The sequence below is a fragment of the Salvelinus fontinalis genome, chromosome 5 (genome assembly GCF_029448725.1).
Source record: "Salvelinus fontinalis isolate EN_2023a chromosome 5, ASM2944872v1, whole genome shotgun sequence".
Classification (NCBI taxonomy): Eukaryota; Metazoa; Chordata; class Actinopteri; order Salmoniformes; family Salmonidae; genus Salvelinus; species Salvelinus fontinalis.
This window is the reverse complement of record NC_074669.1, coordinates 66328817-66354457: the sequence shown is the minus strand read 5'-3', so window position 1 is coordinate 66354457 and position 25641 is coordinate 66328817. Positions and strand designations below refer to the sequence as shown.

The 25641-nt window shown below is 53.9% G+C and overlaps 1 protein-coding gene across 1 annotated transcript in view; it reads left to right on the top strand.

Annotated features, from left to right (window-relative positions):
- The first annotated feature begins 3583 nt into the window (after window positions 1–3583).
- The window catches only part of LOC129856177 (uncharacterized), a 36342-nt gene continuing 14284 nt past the window's right edge, over window positions 3584–25641 (top strand). Inside the window, exons 1-5 of the mRNA XM_055924278.1 lie at window positions 3584–3668; window positions 8527–8580; window positions 10557–11053; window positions 23760–23818; window positions 23947–24080. Of these exons, the coding sequence (XP_055780253.1) occupies window positions 8547–8580; window positions 10557–11053; window positions 23760–23818; window positions 23947–24080 (724 nt within the window). The 5' untranslated portion in view covers window positions 3584–3668; window positions 8527–8546. The remainder of the gene's footprint in view (window positions 3669–8526; window positions 8581–10556; window positions 11054–23759; window positions 23819–23946; window positions 24081–25641) is intronic.

Here is a 25641-nt window from a genome sequence, read left to right as displayed (position 1 = left end):
TCCGGACTGGAGGGAGACTCTGGCAGATCCGGACTGGAGGGAGACTCTGGCAGATCCGGACTGGAGGGAGACTCTGGCAGATCCGGACTGACGGGCGGCTCAGGCGGCTCCTGACTGACGGGCGGCTCAGGCGGCTCCTGACTGACGGGCGGCTCAGGCGGCTTAGGACAGACGGGCGGCTCAGGCGGCTCAGGACAGACGGGCGGCTCAGGCGGCTCAGGACAGACGGGCGGCTCAGGGGGCTCAGGACAGACGGGCGGTTCAGGCGGCTCAGGACAGACGGGCGGTTCAGGCGGCTCAGGACAGACGGGCGGCTCAGGCGGCTCAGGACAGACGGGCGGCTCAGGCGGCTCAGGACAGACGGGCGGCTCAGGCGGCTCAGGACAGACGGGCGGCTCAGGTGGCTCAGGACAGACGGGCGGCTCAGGCGGCTCAGGACAGACGGGCGGCTCAGGACAGACGGGCGGCTCAGGACAGACGGGCGGCTCAGGCGGCTCAGGACAGGAGGGCGGCTCAGGCGGCTCAGGACCACCGGGCGGCTCAGGCGGCTCAGGACAGACGGGCGGCTCAGGCGGCTCAGGACAGGAGGGCGGCTCAGGCGGCTCAGGAGAAACAGGAGCACCTGTAGGGAGGAGACGGAGAGACAGCCTGGTGCGTGGGGCTGCCACCGGACCCACCAGGCTGGGGAGACCTACATGAGGCCTGGTGCTTGGAGGAGGCACCGGAAGGACCGGGCTGTGGGGGAGAACTGGAGCTCTGGTGCGCAGCCATGGCACCACTCCCCCAGGCTGGATGACTACTCTAGCCCGGACCCTCCAGAGTGCAGGCACAGGTTGAACCGGGCTGTGGGGGAGCACTGGAACTCTGGTGCGCAGCCTTGGCACCACTCCCCCAGGCTGGATGACTACTCTAGCCCGGACCCTCCAGAGTGCAGGCACAGGTTGAACCGGGCTGTGGGTGAGCACTGGAGATCTAGTGCATACTACGCGCACCTCTCCCTTAGGCTCAATTCCCACATTTGCCCGGCACGAGCGGAGCGCAGGCATAGGACGCACTGCACCCTCCCAGCGCCCCGGAGACACAGCACGCAGAGCCGGCGCAGGATACCCTGGACCGAAACAGCGTACCGGAGACCAGACACGCTGAGCAGGCACAATACGCCCTGGCTGGATGCCCACACTCGCATGACACTTTCGGGGTGGGCTGTCCTATAGCGCACCGGGCTATGGACGCGTACTGGCGACACCGTGCGCTTAACCGCATAACATGGTGCCTGACCAGTAACGCGCTGCTTATAATAAGCACGAGGAGTGGGATCAGGTCTCCAACCTGACTCTGCCACACTCTCCGTGTGGCTCCCCCCAAAAACATTTGGGGGCTGCTTCTCGTACCTGTCGCGCTGCCGTGCTGCCTCCTCATATCGCCGCCGCTCAGCTTTCGCTGCCTTCAGCTCTGCCTTGGGGCGGCGATATTCCCCAGCCTGTGCCCAGGGTCCTTTACCGTCCAAAATCTCCTCCCATGTCCAGGAGTCCAGAACTCGCTGCTGCCCGATACCACGCTGCTTGGTCCTTGGTTGGTGGGTGGTTCTGTAACGGTTTTCCTCCTCGTCTGAAGAGGAGTAAGAGAGGTCGGACCAATACGCAGCGTGGTAAGTGTCCATATTCAATTTATTAACTGAACTGAGACAACGACTGACACCTGCCTCTGATTGGGAACCATACTAGGCCAAACACGTAGAAATATAACCACAGAACAAAACATAGAAAAACAACATAGAATGCCCACCCCAACTCACGCCCTGACCAAACTAAAAATAAAGACATAACAAAGGAACTAAGGTCAGAACGTGACAGCAAGGGCTGATTTCAAGGTTTTACTGCTAACCTGCATTACATGGGCTTGCTCCTACCTATCTCTAAGATTTGATCCTGCCGTACATACCTACACATACGCTACGGTCACAAGACGCAGGCCTCCTAATTGTCCCCAGAATTTCTAAGCAAACAGCTGGAGGCAGGGCTTTCTCCTATAGATCTCCATTATTATGGAATGGTCTGCCTACCCATGTAAGAGATGCAGACTCGGTCTCGACCTTTTAAGTCTTTATTGAAGACGCATCTCTTCAGAGGTCCTATGATTGAGTGTAGTCTGGCCCAGGGATGTGAAGGTGAACAGAAAGGCACTGGAGCAACGAACCACCCTTGCTGTCTCTTCCTGGCCGGTTCCCCTCTCTCCACGGGGATTCTCTGCCTCTAACCCTATTACAGGGGCTGAGTCACTGGCTTACTGGTGCTCTTCCATGCCGTCCCTAGGAGGGGTGCGTCACTTGAGTGGGTTGAGTCACTGACGTGATCTTCCTGTCTGGGTTGGTGCCCCCCCCTTGGGTTGTGCCGTGGCGGAGATCTTTGTGGGCTATACTCGGCCTTGTCTCAGGATGGTAAGTTGGTGGTTGAAGATATCCCTCTAGTGGTGTGGGGGCTGTGCTTTGGCAAAGTGGGTGGGGTTATATCCTTCCTGTTTGGCCCTGTCCGGGGGTATCATCGGATGGGGCCACAGTGTCTCCTGACCCCTCCTGTCTCAGCCTCCAGTATTTGTGCTGCAGTAGTTTATGTGGCGGGGGGCTAGGGTCAGTTTGTTATATCTGGAGTACTTCTCCTGTCTTATCCGGTGTCCTGTGTGGATTTAAGTATGCTCTCTCTAATTCCCTCTTTCTCTCTTTATTTCTCTCTCTCGGAGGACCTGAGGACCTCCGAGCCATGCCTCAGGACGACCTGGCATGATGACTCCTTGCTGTCCCCAGTCCACCTGGCCGTGCTGCTGCTCCAGTTTCAACTGTTCTGCCTGCGGCTATGGAACCCTGACCTGTTCACCGGACGTGTTACCTGTCCCAGACCTGCTGTTTTCAACTCTCTAGAGACCGCAGGAGCGGTAGAGATACTCTCAATGATTGGCTATGAAAAGCCAACTGACATTTACTCCTGAGGTGTTGATTTGCTACACTCTCAACCACTACTTTGATTATTATTATTTGACCATGCTGGTCATTTATGAACATTTGAATATCTTGTCCATGTTCTGTTATAATCTCCACCCTGCACAGCCAGAAGAGGACTGGCCACCCCTCATAGCCTGGTTCCTCTCTGGGTTTCTTCTTCTATGTTTTGGCCTTTCTAGGGAGTTTTTCCTAGCCACCGTGCTTCTCCACCTGCATTGCTTGCTGTGTGGGGGTTTAGGCTGGGTTTCTGTACAGCACTTTTTGACGTCAGCTGGGGCTTTATGAATAAATGTGATTGATCCCTCACTTTGTATTTGTTGTTTATTTTCAGCTGGGTTTGAACAAACGTCATAACACTGAGGGTGTGGTTAAGGTCAGGGGTTCAGGTAGTCTAAAAGTCACTTTTTGATTTTGGTTAGTCGTTATGCGGGTCTTGTAGGTGGAAACATTTTTTTGAAAGGCATGATTGACGCACGTGAATGGCAGTGGAAAAACGAGTCCAGCAATGTTAGAAAAAATTCCAAGTCTCATTTTCCGTCATCGTACAAAACCCCCTCTGCCCAGGAGTTGATCATCTTTAGTTCTCAGAAAGAGAGGAGAAGTTATTGGTGCAAACTTTCTCATCTGAGTAGTCTACAGGTCCTAGCTGAAACAACGTCTCTGATATTCTCAGGTAAGAAGCAGCTTCGGTGAATTTGACTGTCATGATTGCGTGTTCAAATTGTATATACATTTTTCTTCCTATTTGTAGACATTAGTAGTCCGAGACCTAACTATGCAACTGAAATCTCCATCTGTTTTTAACGGGATGCAAAAGGTATAAACCCATAGATGTAGGCTAATTGTTGCCATCTGTTATTAACGGGATGCTATAGGTATAAACCCATAGATGTAGGCTAATTGTTGCCATCTGTTATTAACGGGATGCTATAGATATAAACCCATAGATGTTGGCTAACTGTTGCCATCTGTTATTAACGGGATGCTATAGGTATAAACCCATAGATGTTGGCTAACTGTTGCCATCTGTTATTAACGGGATGCTATAGGTATAAACCCATAGATGTAGGCTAATTGTTGCCATCTGTTATTAACGGGATGCTATAGATATAAACCCATAGATGTAGGCTAATTGTTGCCATCTGATTTTAACAGGATGCTATAGATATAAACCCATAGATATAGGTTAATTGTTGCCATCTGTTTTTAACGGGATGCTATAGATATAAACCCATAGATGTAGGTGATTGCTTGACGGGATATTTTTATAGCGATGCAGAATTGTTGATTTAGCTTCACCAGGGCCAATCCGATTCACAATTTAGAGAGAGAGAGAGAGAGGGGGGGGGGGGAGAGAGAGAGAGAGAGAGAGATAGAGAGATGGAGAGAGAGATAGAGAGAGAGAGATTTAGATAAAAGGGAGGTGTGGTCGGCCCAGGAGGGGAGAAAGAAACAGGTTGGACTCACTTCCACTTCACATTGTTAAGATAACTACCACACTGAATCAATGACTTTAAGATAATTACCACACTGAATCAATGACTTTAAGATAATTACCACACTGAATCAATGACTTTAAGATAACTACCACACTGAATCAATGACTAAGATAATTACCATACTGAATCAATGACTTTTAGATAACTACCACACTGAATCAATGACTTTAAGATTTCTACCACACTGAATCAATGACTTTAAGATAACTACCACACTGAATCAACGACTTTAAGATAACTACCATACTGAATCAATGACTTTAAGATAATTACCACACTGAATCAATGACTTTAAGATAACTACCATACTGAATAAATGACTTTAAGATAACTACCACACTGAATAAATGACTTTAAGATAATTACCACAGTGAATAAATGACTTTAAGATAACTACCACACTGAATCAACGACTTTAAGATAACTACCATACTGAATCAATGACTTTAAGATAATTACCACACTGAATCAATGACTTTAAGATAACTACCATACTGAATAAATGACTTTAAGATAATTACCACAGTGAATAAATGACTTTAAGATAACTACCACACTGAATAAATGACTTTAAGATAACTACCATACTGAATAAATTACTTTTAGATAACTACCACACTGAATCAATGAGTTTTGAGGCTGGTTAGGATTTACACCTTTAAAGGCCTTCTCTACACCTTCAGAGGATGGGTCGTGCTTCACAAGCTGACAAGAACTGTTGGCTAGTCTGGTAATTACAAGGCTAGAAAGGGGGCTAACTTTGGTTGAGGGAATTGTGTGACACTTATTTTTTAATCTGGATTTTAAGATAATACACTAATACAGTAATGTAGGGTAATACAGTAATGTACAGTAATACAGTAATGTACAGTAATACAGTAATACAGTAATGTACAGTAATACAGTAATGTACAGTAATACAGTAATGTACAGTAATACAGTAATGTACAGTAATACAGTAATGTACAGTAATATACAGTAATACAGTAATATACAGTAATACAGTAATGTACAGTAATAGAGTAATACAGTAATGTACAGTAATACAATAATACAGTAATGTACAGTAATACAGTAATGTACAGTAATACAATTATACAGTAATGTACAGTAATACAGTAATGTACAGTAATACAGTAATACAGTAATGTACAGTAATACAGTAATGTACAGTAATACAGTAATGTACAGTAATGTACAGTAATACAATAATACAGTAATGTACAGTAATACAGTAATGTACAGTAATACAATAATACAGTAATGTACAGTAATACAGTAATGTACAGTAATACAGTAATACAGTAATGTACAGTAATACAGTAATGTACAGTAATACAGTAATGTACAGTAATACAGTAATACAGTAATGTACAGTAATACAGTAATGTACAGTAATACAGTAATGTACAGTGTCGTGTCTTTGCTATCATTAAATTGAAGACTTATAGTTTATATCAAAGACTCCTGTAATTAGGGATTACGCGATCAACTGAGTATTAACGTAACTAATTAACTATGAATTCTGGGGGCACCAGGGAAAGTAGTCAGATTACAAAATTATAATTTCCCAATATAACCTTTCAGATGTTTTCATATCTGATCAATAGTCTTCTGATTAATGATTTATTTATTTTTACCTCACGTTAGTCTCATTCCAAACGTCGTAAATTGTTGGTTATCTGCACGAACCCAGTCTTCACTATGAATCATCCATACATCAATTGTCTTAAATCATTTATTTATTACTAACTAAGTAATTCACAGAAATGCATAAACAAACAAACAAACTTAAAATGGTTACATGAAATGGTGGGAGGAATATGCCCTAGTGGGCTGAACCGGCATGGCGGCTTGTTAGACAAAGGGAAAATGGGGGGATCGACTCAGAAGTCACTACAGAGTTAATAATTATAACAATTGACATGCTAATCCTTTACACATGAACGCTCACTCATTCGGGAACAATTGCAATCAATATATATATATTTACGCTCGGTGTGTCGTCTTGATCGTTGAAGAAAGTTAGTTTCTGTTGGAGTTTCTTCCGTCTTTCTGTCTGGGTTATTGTGGATAGTTCAGAGTGACATTCGTTATAGAATGGATGTTTCAGCAGTTGTCGTTCTTCGCGTTCAATGATACCGAATTCCTAGCTGCAGACTAGTAGTCAATATCAAAGACTTGTTCCTATTCGTCTAAGAGTTTAACCACGTGGTATGGTTCAAGATTCAGCAATGGTACTTAACCTTCGTTCTCCTCCTATGGAGAAAAAACATGGTCTCCTAATAATTTCTAAGAGTTGGGTCTTATTCGGAATTGCAGAAAAGGGGCTGTCCCAGGATGTCTGACCCAACTGGCTCAGGGGCGGGTCCTCGGATTTAGTTCAAATCAAAAGGGATTTGTATTTTTCTTCATTAAACAGTCCAAAATCAGATTACACAATTATACAAACAGTATCATACTCACTCATTCATTTTATACAACATTCAGATGTAAACCTCATATCTGAGGTTATTATATAAACAGCGGTATGGTAATGTAGCCACACAGTCTCCCATGAGTTTCCCACATTCTGACAAACGGACCGGTTAAGAGCTGGACTATTCACCGATCTTTTATACTTTTGCAGGAACAACAGTAATACAGTAATGTGCAGTAATACAGTAATACAGTAATGTACAGTAATACAGTAATGTACAGTGATGTACAGTAATACAGTAATGTAGAGTGATGTACAGTAATACAGTAATGTACAGTAATACAGTAATACAGTAATGTGCAGTAATACAGTAATACAGTAATGTACAGTAATACAGTAATACAGTAATGTACAGTAATACAGTAATACAGTAATGTACAGTAATACAGTAATACAGTCATGTACAGTAATACAGTAATGTACAGTAATACAGTAATCTACAGTAATGCACAGTAATACCCTAATACAGTAATGTACAGTAATACAGTAATGTACAGTAATACAGTAATGTACAGTAATACAGTAACAGCAATGTACAGTAATGTGCAGTAATACAGTAATCTACAGTACAGTACAGTAATACAGTAATACAGTAGTACAGTAATACAGTAATGTACAGTAATACAGTAATCTACAGCAATGTACAGTAATACCCTAATAGAGTAATGTACAGTAATACAGTAACAGTAATGTGCAGTAATACAGTAATCTACAGTACAGTACAGTAATACAGTAATACAGTAATACAGTAATCTACAGTACAGTAATACAGTAATACAGTAATACAGTAATCTACAGTACAGTACAGTAATACAGTAATACAGTAGTACAATAATACAGTAATGTACAGTACTACAGTAATACAGTAATACAGTAATACAGTAATACAGTAATGTACAGTACTACAGTAATGTACAGTAATACAGTAATACAGTAATGTACAGTAATACAGTAATACAGTAGTACAGTAATACAGTAATGTACACTAATACAGTAATACAGTAATGTACACTAATACAGTAATACAGTAATGTACAGTAATACAGTAATGTACAGTAATACAGTAATACAGTAATACAGTAATGTACAGTAATACAGTAATATACAGTAATACAGTTATGTACAGTAATACAGTAATACAGTACTACAGTAATGTACAGTAATACAGTAATATAGGAATGTACAGTAATACAGGAATGTACAGTAATACAGTAATGTACAGTAATACAGGAATGTACAGTAATATACAGTAATACAGTAATACAGTAATACAGTACTGTACCGTAATACAGTAATGTACAGTGAAAGCAGAGCAGAGGACTGAAGACATTGGAAGCAGGCTGGTAAGACACCTACTGGTAAACACATAGGGGATACCGTTAATACACATGAAGGTATTATGGGATTGCTTTTTGAATATCAATGAACAACACATGATTTTGGAATATTGACTAATCTCTAACGTTGGTCAATGACATCATCCTTCAACAGCTGTTAATGGAAGATCTAATGGGGTTCATGTGTGATTGATGTTGTGTGGTTCACCTCTACAGAGACCTAAAAGGACACGGATATGAAGCCTCTGATGATTCTCTACCTGCTAGCAGGTAATGCACTGTGTGTGTATGCGTGTGTGTGTGTGTGTGTGTGTGTGTGTGTGTGTGTGTGTGTGTGTGTGTGTGTGTGTGTGTGTGTGTGTGTGTGTGTGTGTGTGTGTGTGTGTGTGTGTGTTCCTTAGTGGTTAAACTTTCAATAGGTTAAAAACGCTATACACACTACTCAAAAAAATAAAGGGAACACTAAAATAACACATCCTAGATCTGAATGAATGAAATATTCTTAAGTATTCTTAAATACTTTTTTCTTTACATAGTTGAATGTGCTGACAACAAAATCACAGAAAAATTATCAACGAAAACCACACTACAGGCTGATCCAACTTTGATGTAATGTCCTTAAAACAAGTCAAAATGAGGCTCAGTAGTGTGTGGCCTCCATGTGCCTGTATGACCTCCCTACAATGCCTGGGCATGCTCCTGATGAGGTGGCGGATGGTCTCTTGAGGGATCTCCTCCCAGACCTGGACTAAAGCATCCTCCAACTCCTGGACAGTCTGTGGTGCAACGTGGCGTTGGTGGATGGAGCGAGACATGATGTCCCAGATGTGCTCAATTGGATTCAGGTCTGGGGAACGGGCGGGCCAGTCCATAGCATCAATGCCTTCCTCTTGTAGGAACTGCTGACACACTCCAGCCACATGAGGTCTAGCATTGTCTTGCATTAGGAGGAACCCAAGGCCAACCGCACCAGCATATGGTCTCACAAGGGGTCTGAGGATCTCACCTCGGTACCTAATGGCAGTCAGGCTACCTCTGGCGAGCACATGGAGGGCTGTGCGGCCCCCCAAAGAAATGCCACCCCACACCATGACTGACCCACCGCCAAACCGGTCATGCTGGAGGATGTTGCAGGCAGCAGAACGTTCTCCACGGCGTCTCCAGACTCTGTCACGTCTGTCACATGTGCTCATGTGCTCAGTGTGAACCTGCTTTCATCTGTGAAGAGCACAGGGCGCCAGTGGCGAATTTGCCAATCTTGGTGTTCTCTGGCAAATGCCAAACGTCCTGCACGGTGTTGGGCTGTAAGCACAACCCCCACCTGTGGACGTCGGGCCCTCATACCACCCTCATGGAGTCTGTTTCTGACCATTTGAGCAGACACATGCACATTTGTGGCCTGCTGGAGGTCATTTTGCAGGGCTCTGGCAGTGCACCTCCTTGCACAAAGGCGGAGGTAGCGGTCCTGCTGCTGGGTTGTTGCCCTCCTACGGCCTCCTCCACGTCTCCTGATGTACTGGCCTGTCTCCTGGTAGCGCTTCCATGCTCTGGACACTACGCTGACAGACACAGCAAACCTTCTTGCCACAGCTCGCATTGATGTGCCATCCTGGATGAGCTGCACTACCTGAGCCACTTGTGTGGGTTGTAGACTCCGTCTCATTCTACCACTAGAGTGAAAGCACCGCCAGCATTCAAAAGTGACCAAAACATCAGCCAGGAAGCATAGGAACTGAGAAGTGGTCTGTAGTCACCACCTGCAGAACCACTCCTTTATTGGGGGTGTCTTGCTAATTGCCTATAATTTCCACCTGTTGTCTATTCCATTTGCACAACAGCATGTGAAATGTGTTGTCAATCAGTGTTGCTTCCTAAGTGGACAGTTTGATTTCACAGAAGTGTGATTGACTTGGAGTTACATTGTGTTGTTTAAGTGTTCCCTTTAATTTTTTGAGCAGTGTATATCTAATGAGGGGATGCACAGCCACATTCTACCATTATAGCTAGAAAAAAGGGTTCTGTCTGTTCAGCAGGAAATGCAAACTTGTTGTGTATTAAAGGTTTAAAACCTCTCTAGGGGGTGTGGGACGCTACCGTCCCACCTGGCAACATTCAGTGAAATTGCAGAGTGCCAAATTCAAAAACAGAAATAGTCATTATACAAATTCATAAAACATACAAGTTTTATACATCGGTTTAAAGATGAACTTCTTGTTAATCCAACCACGGTGTACGATTTTAAAAAGGCTTTACGGACGCAGTTATCACAACCACTCCTGCAGCAGCTGTCACCACCACCGCCCCTGCAGCAGCTGTTACCACCACCGCTCCTGCAGCAGCTGTCACCACCACCGCCCCTACAGCAGCTGTCACCACCACCGCCCCTGCAGCAGCTGTCACCACCACCGCCCCTGCAGAGGCTGTCACCACCACCACTCCTGCAGCAGCTGTCACCACCACCGCTCCTGCAGCAGCTGTCACCACCACCGCTCCTGCAGCAGCTGTTACCACCACCACCCCTGCAGCAGCTGTCACCACCACTTCCCCTGCAGCAGCTGTCACCACCAATGCTCCTGCAGCAGCTGTCACCACCACTGCCCCTGCAGCAGCTGTCACCACCACAGCCCCTGCAGCAGCTGTCCCCACCACCGCCCCTGCAGCAGCTGTTACCACCACCGCTCATGCAGCAGCTGTCACCACCACTGCCCCTGCAGCAGCTGTCACAACCACTGCCCCTGCAGCAGCTGTTACCACCACTGCTCTTGCAGCAGCTGTTACCACCACCGCCCCTGCAGCAGCTGTTACCACCACCGCCCCTGCAGCAGCTGTCACCACCACTGCCCCTGCAGCAGCTGTCACCACCACCGCCCCTGCAGCAGCTGTTACCACCACCGCCCCTGCAGCAGCTGTTAGCACCACCGCCCCTGCAGCAGCTGTTACCACCACCGCTCCTGCAGCAGCTGTCACCACCACCGTCCCTGCAGCAGCTGTCACCACCACCGCTCCTGCAGCAGCTGTCACCACCACCGCCCCTGCAGCAGCTGTCACCACCACCGCTCCTGCAGCAGCTGTCACCACCACCGCTTTTGCAGCAGCTGTTACAACCACCGCCCCTGCAGCAGCTGTCACTGCCACCACCCCTGCAGCAGCTGTTACCACCACCGCTCCTGCAGCAGCTGTTACCACCGCCCCTGCAGCAGCTGTCACCACCACCGCCCCTGCAGCAGCTGTCACCACCACCGCTCCTGCAGCAGCTGTTACCACCACCGCCCCTGCAGCAGCTGTCACCACCACTGCCCCTGCAGCAGCTGTCACCACCACAGCCCCTGCAGCAGCTGTCACCACCACTGCCCCTGCAGCAGCTGTTACCACCACCGCTCTTGCAGCAGCTGTCACCACCACTGCCCCTGCAGCAGCTGTCACCACCACCGCTCCTGCAGCAGATGTTACAACCACCGCCCCTGCAGCAGCTGTCACCACCACTGCCCCTGCAGCAGCTGTCCCCACCACTGCCCCTGCAGCAGCTGTTACCACCACCGCTCCTGCAGCAGCTGTCACCACCACTGCCCCTGCAGCAGCTGTCACCACCACCGCCCCTGCAGCAGCTGTCACCACCACCGGCCCTGCAGCAGCTATTACCACCACCGCTCCTGCAGCAGCTGTTACCACCACCTCCCCTGCAGCAGCTGTCACCACCACCGCTCCTGCAGTAGCTGTTACCACCACTGCCCCTGCAGCAGCTGTCACCACCACTGCCCCTGCAGCAGCTGTCACCACCACCGCTCTTGCAGCAGCTGTTACCACCACCACTAATGCAGCAGCTGTTACCACCACCGCTCCTGCAGCAGCTGTCACCACCACTGGCCCTGCAGCAGCTATCACCACCACCGCCCCTGCAGCAGCTGTCACCACCACCGCCCCTGCAGCAGCTGTCACCACCACCGCTCCTGCAGCAGCTGTTACCACCACCGCCCCTGCAACAGCTTTCACCACCACCGCTCCTGCAGCAGCTGTTACCACCACCGCCCCTGCAGCAGCTGTCACCACCACCGTCCCTGCAGCAGCTATCACCACCACCGCTCCTGCAGCAGCTGTCACCACCACCGCTCTTGCAGCAGCTGTCACCACCACTGCCCCTGCAGCAGCTGTTACCACCACCGCTCCTGCAGCAGCTGTCACCACCACCGCTCCTGCAGCAGCTGTTACCACCACTGCCCCTGCAGTAGCTGTTAGCACCACAGCCCCTGCAGCAGCTGTCACCACCACCGCTCCTGCAGCAGCTGTCACCACCACCGCCCCTGCAGCAGCTGTTACCACCACCGCTCCTGCAGCAGCTGTCACCACCTCCCCTGCAGCAGCTGTCACCACCACTGCCCCTGCAGCAGCTGTTACCACCACCGCTCCTGCAGCAGCTGTTACCACCACTGCCCCTGCAGTAGCTGTTAGCACCACAGCCCCTGCAGCAGCTGTCACCACCACCGCTCCTGCAGCAGCTGTCACCACCACCGCCCCTGCAGCAGCTGTTACCACCACCGCTCCTGCAGCAGCTGTCACCACCTCCCCTGCAGCAGCTGTCACCACCACTGCCCCTGCAGCAGCTGTTACCACCACCGCTCCTGCAGCAGCTGTCACCACCACCGTCCCTGCAGCAGCTGTCACCACCACCGTCCCTGCAGCAGCTGTTACCACCACCGCCCCTGCAGCAGCTGTCACCACCACCGCTCCTGCAGCAGCTGTTACCACCACCGCCCCTGCAGTAGCTGTCACCACCACCGTCCCTGCAGCAGCTATCACCACCACCGCTCCTGCAGCAGCTGTCACCACCACCGCTCTTGCAGCAGCTGTCACCACCACTGCCCCTGCAGCAGCTGTTACCACCACCGCTCCTGCAGCAGCTGTTACCACCACCGCCCCTGCAGTAGCTGTCACCACCACCGTCCCTGCAGCAGCTATCACCACCACTGCCCCTGCAGCAGCTGTCACCACCACCGCCCCTGCAGCAGCTGTTACCACCACTGCCCCTGCAGCAGCTGTCACCACCACTGCCCCTGCAGCAGCTGTCACCACCACTGCCCCTGTAGCAGCTGTCACCACCACTGCCCCTGCAGCAGCTGTTACCACCACCGCCCCTGCAGCAGCTGTCACCACCACCGCCCCTGCAGCAGCTGTCACCACCACCGCCCCTGCAGCAGCTGTCACCACCACCGCCCCTGCAGCAGCTGTCACCACCACCGCTCTTGCAGCAGCTGTTACCACCACCGCTCCTGCAGCAGCTGTTACCACCACCGCTCCTGCAGCAGCTGTCACCACCACTGCCCCTGCAGCAGCTGTCACCACCACCGCCCCTGCAGCAGCTGTCACCACCACCGGCCCTGCAGCAGCTATTACCACCACCGCCCCTGCAGCAGCTGTCACCACCACCGCTCCTGCAGCAGCTGTTACCACCACCGCCCCTGCAGCAGCTGTCACCACCACCGCTCCTGCAGTAGCTGTTACCACCACTGCCCCTGCAGCAGCTGTTACCACCACCTCCCCTGCAGCAGCTGTCACCACCACCGCTCCTGCAGTAGCTGTTACCACCACTGCCCCTGCAGCAGCTGTCACCACCACTGCCCCTGCAGCAGCTGTCACCACCACCGCTCTTGCAGCAGCTGTTACCACCACCACTATTGCAGCAGCTGTTACCACCACCGCTCCTGCAGCAGCTGTCACCACCACTGGCCCTGCAGCAGCTATCACCACCACTGCCCCTGCAGCAGCTGTTACCACCACCGTCTCTGCAGCAGCTGTCACCACCACCGCTCCTGCAGCAGCTGTTACCACCACCGCTCCTGCAGCAGCTGTTACAACCACTGCCCCTGCTGCAGCTGTCACCACCACCGCTCTTGCAGCAGCTGTCACCACCACCGCCCCTGCAGCAGCTGTCACCACCACCGTCCCTGCAGCAGCTGTCACCACCACTGCCCCTGCTGCAGCTGTCACCACCACCGCTCTTGCAGCAGCTGTCACCACCACTGCCCCTGCAGCAGCTGTCACCACCACCGCCCCTGCAGCAGCTGTTACCACCACCGCTCTTGCTGCAGCTGTCACCACCACCGCTCTTGCTGCAGCTGTCACCACCACCGCCCCTGCAGCAGCTGTCACCACCACCGCACCTGCAGCAGCTGTCACCACCACCGCTCCTGCAGCAGCTGTTACCACCACCGCTCCTGCAGCAGCTGTTACCACCACCGCCCCTGCAGCAGCTGTCACCACCACTGCCCCTGCAGCAGCTGTCACCACCACCGCTCCTGCAGCAGCTGTTACAACCACCGCCCCTGCAGCAGCTGTTACCACAACTGCCCCTGCAGCAGCTGTCACCACCACCGCCCCTGCAGCAGCTGTCACCACCACTGCCCCTGCAGCAGCTGTCACCACGACTGCCCCTGCAGCAGCTGTCACCACCACTGCCCCTGCAGCAGCTGTCACCACCACCGCTCCTGCAGCAGCTGTCACCACCACCGCCCCTGCAGCAGCTGTTACCACCACCGCTCCTGCAGCAGCTGTTACCACCACCGCCCCTGCAGCAGCTGTCACCACCACTGCCCCTGCAGCAGCTGTCACCACCACTGCCCCTGCAGCAGCTGTCACCACCACCGCTCTTGCAGCAGCTGTTACCACCACCACCCCTGCAGCAGCTGTCACCACCACCGTCCCTGCAGCAGCTGTTAGCACCACCACCGTCCCTGCAGCAGCTATCACCACCACCGCTCCTGCAGCAGCTGTTACCACCACTTTCCCTGCAGCAGCTATTACAACCACTGCCCCTGCAGCAGCTGTCACCACCACCGCCCCTTCAGCAGCTGTCACCACCACTGCCCCTGCAGCAGCTGTCACCACTGCCCCTGCAGCAGCTGTCACCACCACTCCCCCTGCAGCAGCTGTTACCACCACCGCTCCTGCAGCAGCTGTTACCACCACCGCTCCTGCAGCAGCTGTTACCACCACTGCCCCTGCAGCAGCTGTCACCACCACCCCTCCTGCAGCAGCTGTTACCACCACCGCTCCTGCAGCAGCTGTCACCACCTCCCCTGCAGCAGCTGTCACCACCACTGCCCCTGCAGCAGCTGTTACCACCACCGCTCCTGCAGCAGCTGTTACCACCACTGCCCCTGCAGTAGCTGTTAGCACCACAGCCCCTGCAGCAGCTGTCACCACCACCGCTCCTGCAGCAGCTGTCACCACCACCGCCCCTGCAGCAGCTGTTACCACCACCGCTCCTGCAGCAGCTGTCACCACCTCCCCTGCAGCAGCTGTCACCACCACTGCCCCTGCAGCAGCTGTTACCACCACCGCTCCTGCAGCAGCTGTCACCACCACCGTCCCTGCAGCAGCTGTCACCACCACCGTCCCTGCAGCAGCTGTTACCACCACCGCCCCTGCAGCAGCTGTCACCACCACCGCTCCTGCAGCAGCTGTTACCACCACCGCCCCTGCAGTAGCTGTCACCACCACCGTCCCTGCAGCAGCTATCACCACCACCGCTCCTGCAGCAGCTGTCACCACCACCGCTCTTGCAGCAGCTGTCACCACCACTGCCCCTGCAGCAGCTGTTACCACCACCGCTCCTGCAGCAGCTGTCACCACCACCGCTCCTGCAGCAGTTGTCACCACCACCGCCCCTGCAGCAGCTGTCACCACCACCGCCCCTCCTGCAGCAGCTGTCACCACCACCGCCCCTGCAGCAGCTGTCACCACCACCGCCCCTGCAGCAGCTATCACCACCACTGCCCCTGCAGCAGCTGTCACCACCACCGCCCCTGCAGCAGCTGTTACCACCACTGCCCCTGCAGCAGCTGTCACCACCACTGCCCCTGCAGCAGCTGTCACCACCACTGCCCCTGTAGCAGCTGTCACCACCACTGCCCCTGCAGCAGCTGTTACCACCACCGCCCCTGCAGCAGCTGTCACCACCACCGCCCCTGCAGCAGCTGTCACCACCACCGCCCCTGCAGCAGCTGTCACCACCACCGCCCCTGCAGCAGCTGTCACCACCACCGCTCTTGCAGCAGCTGTTACCACCACCGCTCCTGCAGCAGCTGTTACCACCACCGCTCCTGCAGCAGCTGTCACCACCACTGCCCCTGCAGCAGCTGTCACCACCACCGCCCCTGCAGCAGCTGTCACCACCACCGGCCCTGCAGCAGCTATTACCACCACCGCCCCTGCAGCAGCTGTCACCACCACCGCTCCTGCAGCAGCTGTTACCACCACCGCCCCTGCAGCAGCTGTCACCACCACCGCTCCTGCAGTAGCTGTTACCACCACTGCCCCTGCAGCAGCTGTTACCACCACCTCCCCTGCAGCAGCTGTCACCACCACCGCTCCTGCAGTAGCTGTTACCACCACTGCCCCTGCAGCAGCTGTCACCACCACTGCCCCTGCAGCAGCTGTCACCACCACCGCTCTTGCAGCAGCTGTTACCACCACCACTATTGCAGCAGCTGTTACCACCACCGCTCCTGCAGCAGCTGTCACCACCACTGGCCCTGCAGCAGCTATCACCACCACTGCCCCTGCAGCAGCTGTTACCACCACCGTCTCTGCAGCAGCTGTCACCACCACCGCTCCTGCAGCAGCTGTTACCACCACCGCTCCTGCAGCAGCTGTTACAACCACTGCCCCTGCTGCAGCTGTCACCACCACCGCTCTTGCAGCAGCTGTCACCACCACCGCCCCTGCAGCAGCTGTCACCACCACCGTCCCTGCAGCAGCTGTCACCACCACTGCCCCTGCTGCAGCTGTCACCACCACCGCTCTTGCAGCAGCTGTCACCACCACTGCCCCTGCAGCAGCTGTCACCACCACCGCCCCTGCAGCAGCTGTTACCACCACCGCTCTTGCTGCAGCTGTCACCACCACCGCTCTTGCTGCAGCTGTCACCACCACCGCCCCTGCAGCAGCTGTCACCACCACCGCACCTGCAGCAGCTGTCACCACCACCGCTCCTGCAGCAGCTGTTACCACCACCGCTCCTGCAGCAGCTGTTACCACCACCGCCCCTGCAGCAGCTGTCACCACCACTGCCCCTGCAGCAGCTGTCACCACCACCGCTCCTGCAGCAGCTGTTACAACCACCGCCCCTGCAGCAGCTGTTACCACAACTGCCCCTGCAGCAGCTGTCACCACCACCGCCCCTGCAGCAGCTGTCACCACCACTGCCCCTGCAGCAGCTGTCACCACGACTGCCCCTGCAGCAGCTGTCACCACCACTGCCCCTGCAGCAGCTGTCACCACCACCGCTCCTGCAGCAGCTGTCACCACCACCGCCCCTGCAGCAGCTGTTACCACCACCGCTCCTGCAGCAGCTGTTACCACCACCGCCCCTGCAGCAGCTGTCACCACCACTGCCCCTGCAGCAGCTGTCACCACCACTGCCCCTGCAGCAGCTGTCACCACCACCGCTCTTGCAGCAGCTGTTACCACCACCACCCCTGCAGCAGCTGTCACCACCACCGTCCCTGCAGCAGCTGTTAGCACCACCACCGTCCCTGCAGCAGCTATCACCACCACCGCTCCTGCAGCAGCTGTTACCACCACTTTCCCTGCAGCAGCTATTACAACCACTGCCCCTGCAGCAGCTGTCACCACCACCGCCCCTTCAGCAGCTGTCACCACCACTGCCCCTGCAGCAGCTGTCACCACCACCGCTCCTGCAGTAGCTGTCACCACCACCGCTCCTGCAGCAGCTGTCACCACCACCACTCCTGCAGCAGCTGTCACCACCACCGCTCCTCCAGCAGCTGTCACCACCACCGCTCCTGCAGCAGCTGTTACAACCACCGCCCCTGCAGCAGCTGTTACCACCACCGCTCCTGCAGCAGCTGTTACCACCACCGCTCCTCCAGCAGCTGTCACCACCACCGCTCCTGCAGCAGCTGTTACAACCACCGCCCCTGCAGCAGCTGTTACCACCACCGCTCCTGCAGCAGCTGTTACCACCACCGCTCCTGCAGCAGCTGTTACCACCACTGCCCCTGCAGCAGCTGTCACCACCACTCCCCCTGCAGCAGCTGTTACCACCACCGCTCCTGCAGCAGCTGTTACCACCACCGCTCCTGCAGCAGCTGTTACCACCACTGCCCCTGCAGCAGCTGTCACCACCACCCCTCCTGCAGCAGCTGTCACCACCACCGCCCCTGCAGCAGCTGTCACCACCACCGCACCTGCAGCAGCTGTCACCACCACCGCTCCTGCAGCAGCTGTTACCACCACCGCTCCTGCAGCAGCTGTTACCACCACCGCCCCTGCAGCAGCTGTCACCACCACTGCCCCTGCAGCAGCTGTCACCACCACCGCTCCTGCAGCAGCTGTTACAACCACCGCCCCTGCAGCAGCTGTTACCACAACTGCCCCTGCAGCAGCTGTTACCACCACCACCCCTGCAGCAGCTGTCACCACCACCGTCCCTGCAGCAGCTGTTAGCACCACCACCGTCCCTGCAGCAGCTATCACCACCACCGCTCCTGCAGCAGCTGTTACCACCACTTTCCCTGCAGCAGCTATTACCACCACTGCCCCTGCAGCAGCTGTCACCACCACCGCCCCTTCAGCAGCTGTCACCACCACTGCCCCTGCAGCAGCTGTCACCACCACCGCTCCTGCAGTAGCTGTCACCACCACCGCTCCTGCAGCAGCTGTCACCACCACCACTCCTGCAGCAGCTGTCACCACCACAGCCCCTGCAGCAGCTGTCACCACCACCGCCCCTGCAGCAGCTGTCACCACCACCGCTCCTGCAGCAGCTGTTACCACCACCGCCCCTGCAGCAGCTGTCACCACCACCGCTCCTGCAGCAGCTATCACCACCACTGCCCCTGCAGCAGCTGTCACCACCACCGCTCCTGCAGCAGCTGTCACCACCACTGCCCCTGCAGTAGCTGTCACCACCACCGCCCCTGCAGCAGCTGTCACCACCACTCCCCCTGCAGCAGCTGTCACTACCACCGCCCCTGCAGCAGCTGTCACCACCACCGCCCCTGCAGTAGCTGTTACCACCACCGCCCCTGCAGCAGCTGTCACCACCACCGCTCCTGCAGCAGCTGTCACCACCACCGCCCCTGCAGCAGCTGTTACCACCACCACTCCTGCAGCAGCTGTCACCACCACTGCCCCTGCAGGAGCTGTCACCACCACCGCTCCTCCAGCAGCTGTCACCACCACCGCTCCTGCAGCAGCTGTTACAACCACCGCCCCTGCAGCAGCTGTTACCACCACCGCTCCTGCAGCAGCTGTTACCACCACCGCTCCTGCAGCAGCTGTTACCACCACTGCCCCTGCAGCAGCTGTCACCACCACTCCCCCTGCAGCAGCTGTTACCACCACCGCTCCTGCAGCAGCTGTTACCACCACCGCTCCTGCAGCAGCTGTTACCACCACTGCCCCTGCAGCAGCTGTCACCACCACCCCTCCTGCAGCAGCTGTCACCACCACTGCCCCTGCAGCAGCTTTCACCACCACCGCTCCTGCAGCAGCTGTTACCACCACCGCTCCTGCAGCAGCTGTTACCACCACCGCCCCTGCAGCAGCTGTCACCACCACAGCCCCGTTAGCACCTGTCACCACCACTGCCCCTGCAGCAGCTGTCACCAACACCGCTCCTGCAGCAGCTGTTACCACCACCGCTCCTGCAGCAGCTGTTACCACCACTGCCCCTGCAGCAGCTGTCACCACCACCGCTCCTGCAGCACCTGTAACCACCACTGCCCCTGCAGCAGCTGTCACCACCACCGTCCCTGCAGCAGCTGTTACCACTACCGCCCCTGCAGCAGCTGTTACCACCACCTCCCCTGCAGCAGCTGTTACCACCACTGCGCCTGCAGCAGCTGTCACCACCACTGCCCCTGCAGCAGCTGTCACCACCACCGCTCCTGCAGCAGCTGTTACCACCACCGCCCCTGCAGCAGCTGTTACCACCACCGCCCTTGCAGCAGCTGTTACCACCACTGCCCCTGCAGCAGCTGTCACCACCACCGGCCCTGCAGCAGCTGTCACCACCACCGCCCCTGCAGCAGCTGTTACCACCACCGCTCTTGCAGCAGCTGTTACCACCACCGCCCCTGCAGCAGCTGTCACCACCACCGCTCCTGCATCTGTTACCACCACCCGCCCTGCAGCAGCTGTTACCACCACTGCCCCTGCAGCAGCTGTCACCACCACCGCCCCTGCAGCAGCTGTTACCACCACTGGCCCTGCAGCAGCTGTCACCACCACCGCTCCTGCAGCAGCTGTCACCACCACCGCCCCTGCAGCAGCTGTTACCACCACCGCTCTTGCAGCAGCTATTACCACCACCGCCCCTGCAGCAGCTGTCACCACCACCGCTCCTGCAGCAGCTGTTACCACCACCGCCCCTGCAGCAGCTGTCACCACCACCCGCCCTGCAGCAGCTGTTACCACCACCGCCCCTGCAGCACCTGTTACCACCACCGCTCTTGCAGCAGCTGTTACCACCACTGCCCCTGCAGCAGCTGTTACCACCACTGCGCCTGCAGCAGCTGTCACCACCACTGGCCCTGCAGCAGCTGTCACCACCACCGCTCCTGCAGCAGCTGTTACCACCACCTCTCCTGCAGCAGCTGTTACCACCACCGCCCCTGCAGCAGCTGTTACCACCACCCGCCCTGCAGCAGCTGTCACCACCACCCGCCCTGCAGCAGCTGTTACCACCACCGCTCTTGCAGCAGCTGTTACCACCACCGCCCCTGCAGCAGCTGTTACCACCACCCGCCCTGCAGCAGCTGTCACCACCACCCGCCCTGCAGCAGCTGTTACCACCACCGCTCCTGCAGCAGCTGTTACCACCACCGCCCCTGCAGCAGCTGTTACCACCACCCGCCCTGCAGCAGCTGTCACCACCACCCGCCCTGCAGCAGCTGTTACCACCACCGCTCTTGCAGCAGCTGTTACCACCACCGCCCCTGCAGCAGCTGTTACCACCACCGCCCCTGCAGCAGCTGTTACCACCACTGCCCCTGCAGCTGCTGTCACCACCACAGCCCCTGCAGCACCTGTTACCACCACCGCTCTTGCAGCAGCTGTTACCACCACTGCCCCTGCAGCAGCTGTTACCACCACTGCCCCTGCAGCAGCTGTTACCACCACCGCCCCTGCAGCAGCTGTTACCACCACCGACCCTGGAGCAGCTGTTACCACCACCGCCCCTGCAGCAGCTGTCACCACCACCGCTCCTGCAGCAGCTGTTACCACTCCTGCCCCTGCAGCAGCTGTCACCACCACCGCTCCTGCTGCAGCTGTCACCACCACCGCTCCTGCAGCAGTTGTTACCACTCCTGCCCCTGCAGCAGCTGTCACCACCACCGCCCCTGCTGCAGCTGTCACCACCACCGGCCCTGCAGCAGCTGTCACCACCACCGCCCCTGCAGCAGCTGTCACCACCACCGCCCCTGCAGCAGCTGTTACCACCACCGCTCTTGCAGCAGCTGTTATCACCACCGCCCCTGCAGCAGCTGTTACCACCACCCGCCCTGCAGCAGCTGTTACCACCACCGCCCCTGCAGCAGCTGTTACCACCACTGCCCCTGCAGCTGCTGTCACCACCACAGCCCCTGCAGCACCTGTTACCACCACCGCTCTTGCAGCAGCTGTTACCACCACTGCCCCTGCAGCAGCTGTTACCACCACCGCCCCTGCAGCCGCTGTTACCACCACTGCCCCTGCAGCAGCTGTTACCACTCCTGCCCCTGCAGCAGCTGTTACCACTCCTGCCCCTGCAGCAGCTGTTACCACCACTGCCCCTGCAGCAGCTGTTACCACTCCTGCCCCTGCAGCAGCTGTCACCACCACTGGCCCTGCAGCAGCTGTTACCACCACTGCCCCTGCAGCAGCTGTCACCACCACCGCCCCTGCAGCAGCTGTTACCACCACTGCCCCTGCAGCAGCTGTTACCACCACCGCCCCTGCAGCAGCTGTTACCACCACCGCTCCTGCAGCAGCTGTTACCACCACCGCTCTTGCAGCAGCTGTTACCACCACTGCCCCTGCAGCAGCTGTCACCACCACCGCCCCTGCAGCAGCTGTTACCACCACCGCTCTTGCAGCAGCTGTTACCACCACCGCCCCTGCAGCAGCTGTCACCACCACCCGCCCTGCAGCAGCTGTTACCACCACCGCTCTTGCAGCAGCTGTTACCACCACCGCCCCTGCAGCAGCTGTCACCACCACCCGCCCTGCAGCAGCTGTTACCACCACCGCTCTTGCAGCAGCTGTTACCACCACCGCTCCTGCAGCAGCTGTTACCACCACCCGCCCTGCAGCAGCTGTTACCACCACCGCTCTTGCAGCAGCTGTTACCACCACTACCCCTGCAGCAGCTGTTACCACCACTGCTCCTGCAGCAGCTGTTACCACCACCGCTCTTGCAGCAGCTGTCACCACCACCGTCCCTGCAGCAGCTGTTACCACCACCGCCCCTGCAGCAGCAACCACTTCCGCTGCTGTTGCATCACCTGACCCTCCGTCTTCTAGTGAAGGAGCAATGAGTCTTCAGTTCAGTCTCGACCAGACGTTCAACTCAAATCTTTCCAACCCGTCCTCTTCAGAGTTCAAGACTCTGGCTGCCAAAGTGACCTCTGAGGTAAGTATCTAGGCGATTCCACGCCAGCGTAGGAAGGGGAATATTTCTGGTAGCTCAGATTGTTCTGGTAATTCTCACACAGAAACTTCATTGGGAGGAAGGCTGTTTGACACGTGTTTTACTGTTGTATGACAAACCATTTTTGGGGGGAAATCGTAGGGCAGCGGTCTAAGGCACTACATCCTAGTACTAGAGGCGTCACTACAGACCCTGGTTCGATTCTAGGCTGTATCACAACGGTCTAAGGCACTGCATCTCAGTGCTAGAAGCGCCACTACAGACCCTGGTTCGATTCCAGGCTGTATTACAGCGGTCTAAGTCACTTGCCTAGTTAAATAAAGGTTTAATAAATAAATGTAATTGTCCCTTTTAGACCTGTACATGCCTCCTGTAAAACCCTATCATCGGTGAGCCTGTACACGCCTCCTGTAAAACCCTATCATCAGTGAGCCTGTACATGCCTCCTGTAAAACCCTATCATCAGTGAGCCTGTACATGCCTCCTGTAAAACCCTATCATCAGTGAGCCTGTACATGACTCCTGTAAAACCCTATCATCAGTGAGCCTGTACATGCCTCCTGTAAAACCCTATCATCAGTGAGCCTGTACACGCCTCCTGTAAAACGCTATCATCAGCGAGCCTGTACATGCCTCCTGTAAAACCCTATCATCAGCGAGCCTGTACATGCCTCCTGTAAAACCCTATCATCAGTGAGCCTGTACATGCCTCCTGTATAACCCTATCATCAGTGAGCCTGTACATGCCTCCTGTAAAACCCTATCATAATAATCCTATGTTAATCTTTCAACGCAGGTGGACAAGGCTTTTGCTAACAGCCCAGGCTTCCGTCGTTCCATTGTCAACTCATTCAGGTAAGTGTATGAATTCTCATTACTGATTGACTAGGTTTCTGTTCTACCTTCTGTTATTTGACAATGCTGCTGCTGATGATGATGATGATTTCTGAGGGTTGTCCATTTTCTCTCCTTCTCCTGAGTAGGAGTGGATCTGTAGTTACCGACATGATCCTCGTGTACGACAAGCAGTCTTCGGTTCCCAGCTCAAGCAGCGTACAGGCACTTCTCACCAGCAGTTCCACCTCCCTGAATATTCTACCAGGAAGCTTCAGTGCTGGTAAGTATTAATCTCCAGGTGCGGACTGGCCATCTGGCATTTCTGGCAAATGCCCAGATGGGCTGGTCCATTTTCAGTCCAGTGGGTCTGTCTAACGTGTTTTTCTGGGGTTAAAAATTATAATGATCTGGTTAATAATTTAGAGAAAAAATTGCCAATATGTTAGAAATGCCAGGGCCAATTTCTGGTCCCAGTCCGCCCCTGTTTCACTGTCACCGTACACATCTATACGAGCAACGTCAACATTTGAACAGAAACATGAAAACACAATCCCCTTTTGTAATTTACTGAACAATATCTCTGTTTTTCCTACTTTTTCAGGGTCATCAACCACATCAGGAAGTGCTCCCCGACCCACTGCCTTCTCTCAGGCTGCCTTGCCTCTCAGTTTGGCTCTGTTGATGGTACAGCTGCTGGCTAGCTAATAGCCTGGGGCATAGCTGCTGTGGCTCTGCTAGCTGCTAGGCTAGCTAATAGCATGGGGCATAGCTGCTGTGGCTCTGCTAGCTGCTAGGCTAGCTAATAGCCTGGGGCATAGCTGCTGTGGCTCTGCTAGCTGCTAGGCTAGCTAATAGCATGGGGGCATAGCTGGTGTGGCATTGGTTTAACCAATTAACTGTTTCCCAGCTCTCATAGTTATAGCCTTAAAGCTAGAATCCTTAGTTGCTACACCCATTTTTTGACTTATAAATTAGTTATATCTACCCATTGATTCTAGAAGAATATAACATATGAATACCTCATGAGTTTAGCTCAACTGTCGTATCCCATCAAAACCCCAAATATAAGCTTGTTTTTACTCCAATGTTTCTAAACAATGCAAAACAAACACTGTATAGCTTTAAAACATTATTAAAACTATAATTCTGATATTCTGATATTCAGTCCTTGCATCCATAGCTCTGTCTATTTTATTTGACAAGGCAAGTCAGTTATAACCTCTACTTCATCACCCTCCCGGATCCGGGATCCTCCTCATCAAAAAAGCTGACTAGCATAGCCTAGCCTAACGGGACAGGGATATCATATAATATAATTTTCATGAAATCACAAGTCCAATACAGCAAATGAAAGGTAAACATCTTGTGAATCCAGCCATCATTTCCGATTTTTAAAATGTTTTACAGCGAAAACACAATATGTATTTCTATTATCTAACCACAATAGCCAAACACACAACCGCATATTTTCACCATGTTTCCACCGCATAGGTAGCTTTCACAAAACCGACAAAATAGAGATAAAATTAGTCACTAACCAAGAAACAACTTCATCAGATGACAGTCTTTTAACATGTTATACAATAAATCTATGTTTTGTTCGAAAATGTGCATATTTGAGGTATAAATCATAGTTAGTTACATTGCAGCCACCATTAAAAATAGCACCAAAGCAGCCAGAATAATTACAGAGCAACGTGAAGTACATAAATACTCATCATAAAGCATTTATGAAAAAGACATGGCGTACAGCAAATGAAAGATAAACATCTTGTGAATCCAGCCAATATTTCCAATTTTTTAAGTGTTTTACAGCGAAAACACAATATAGAATTATATTA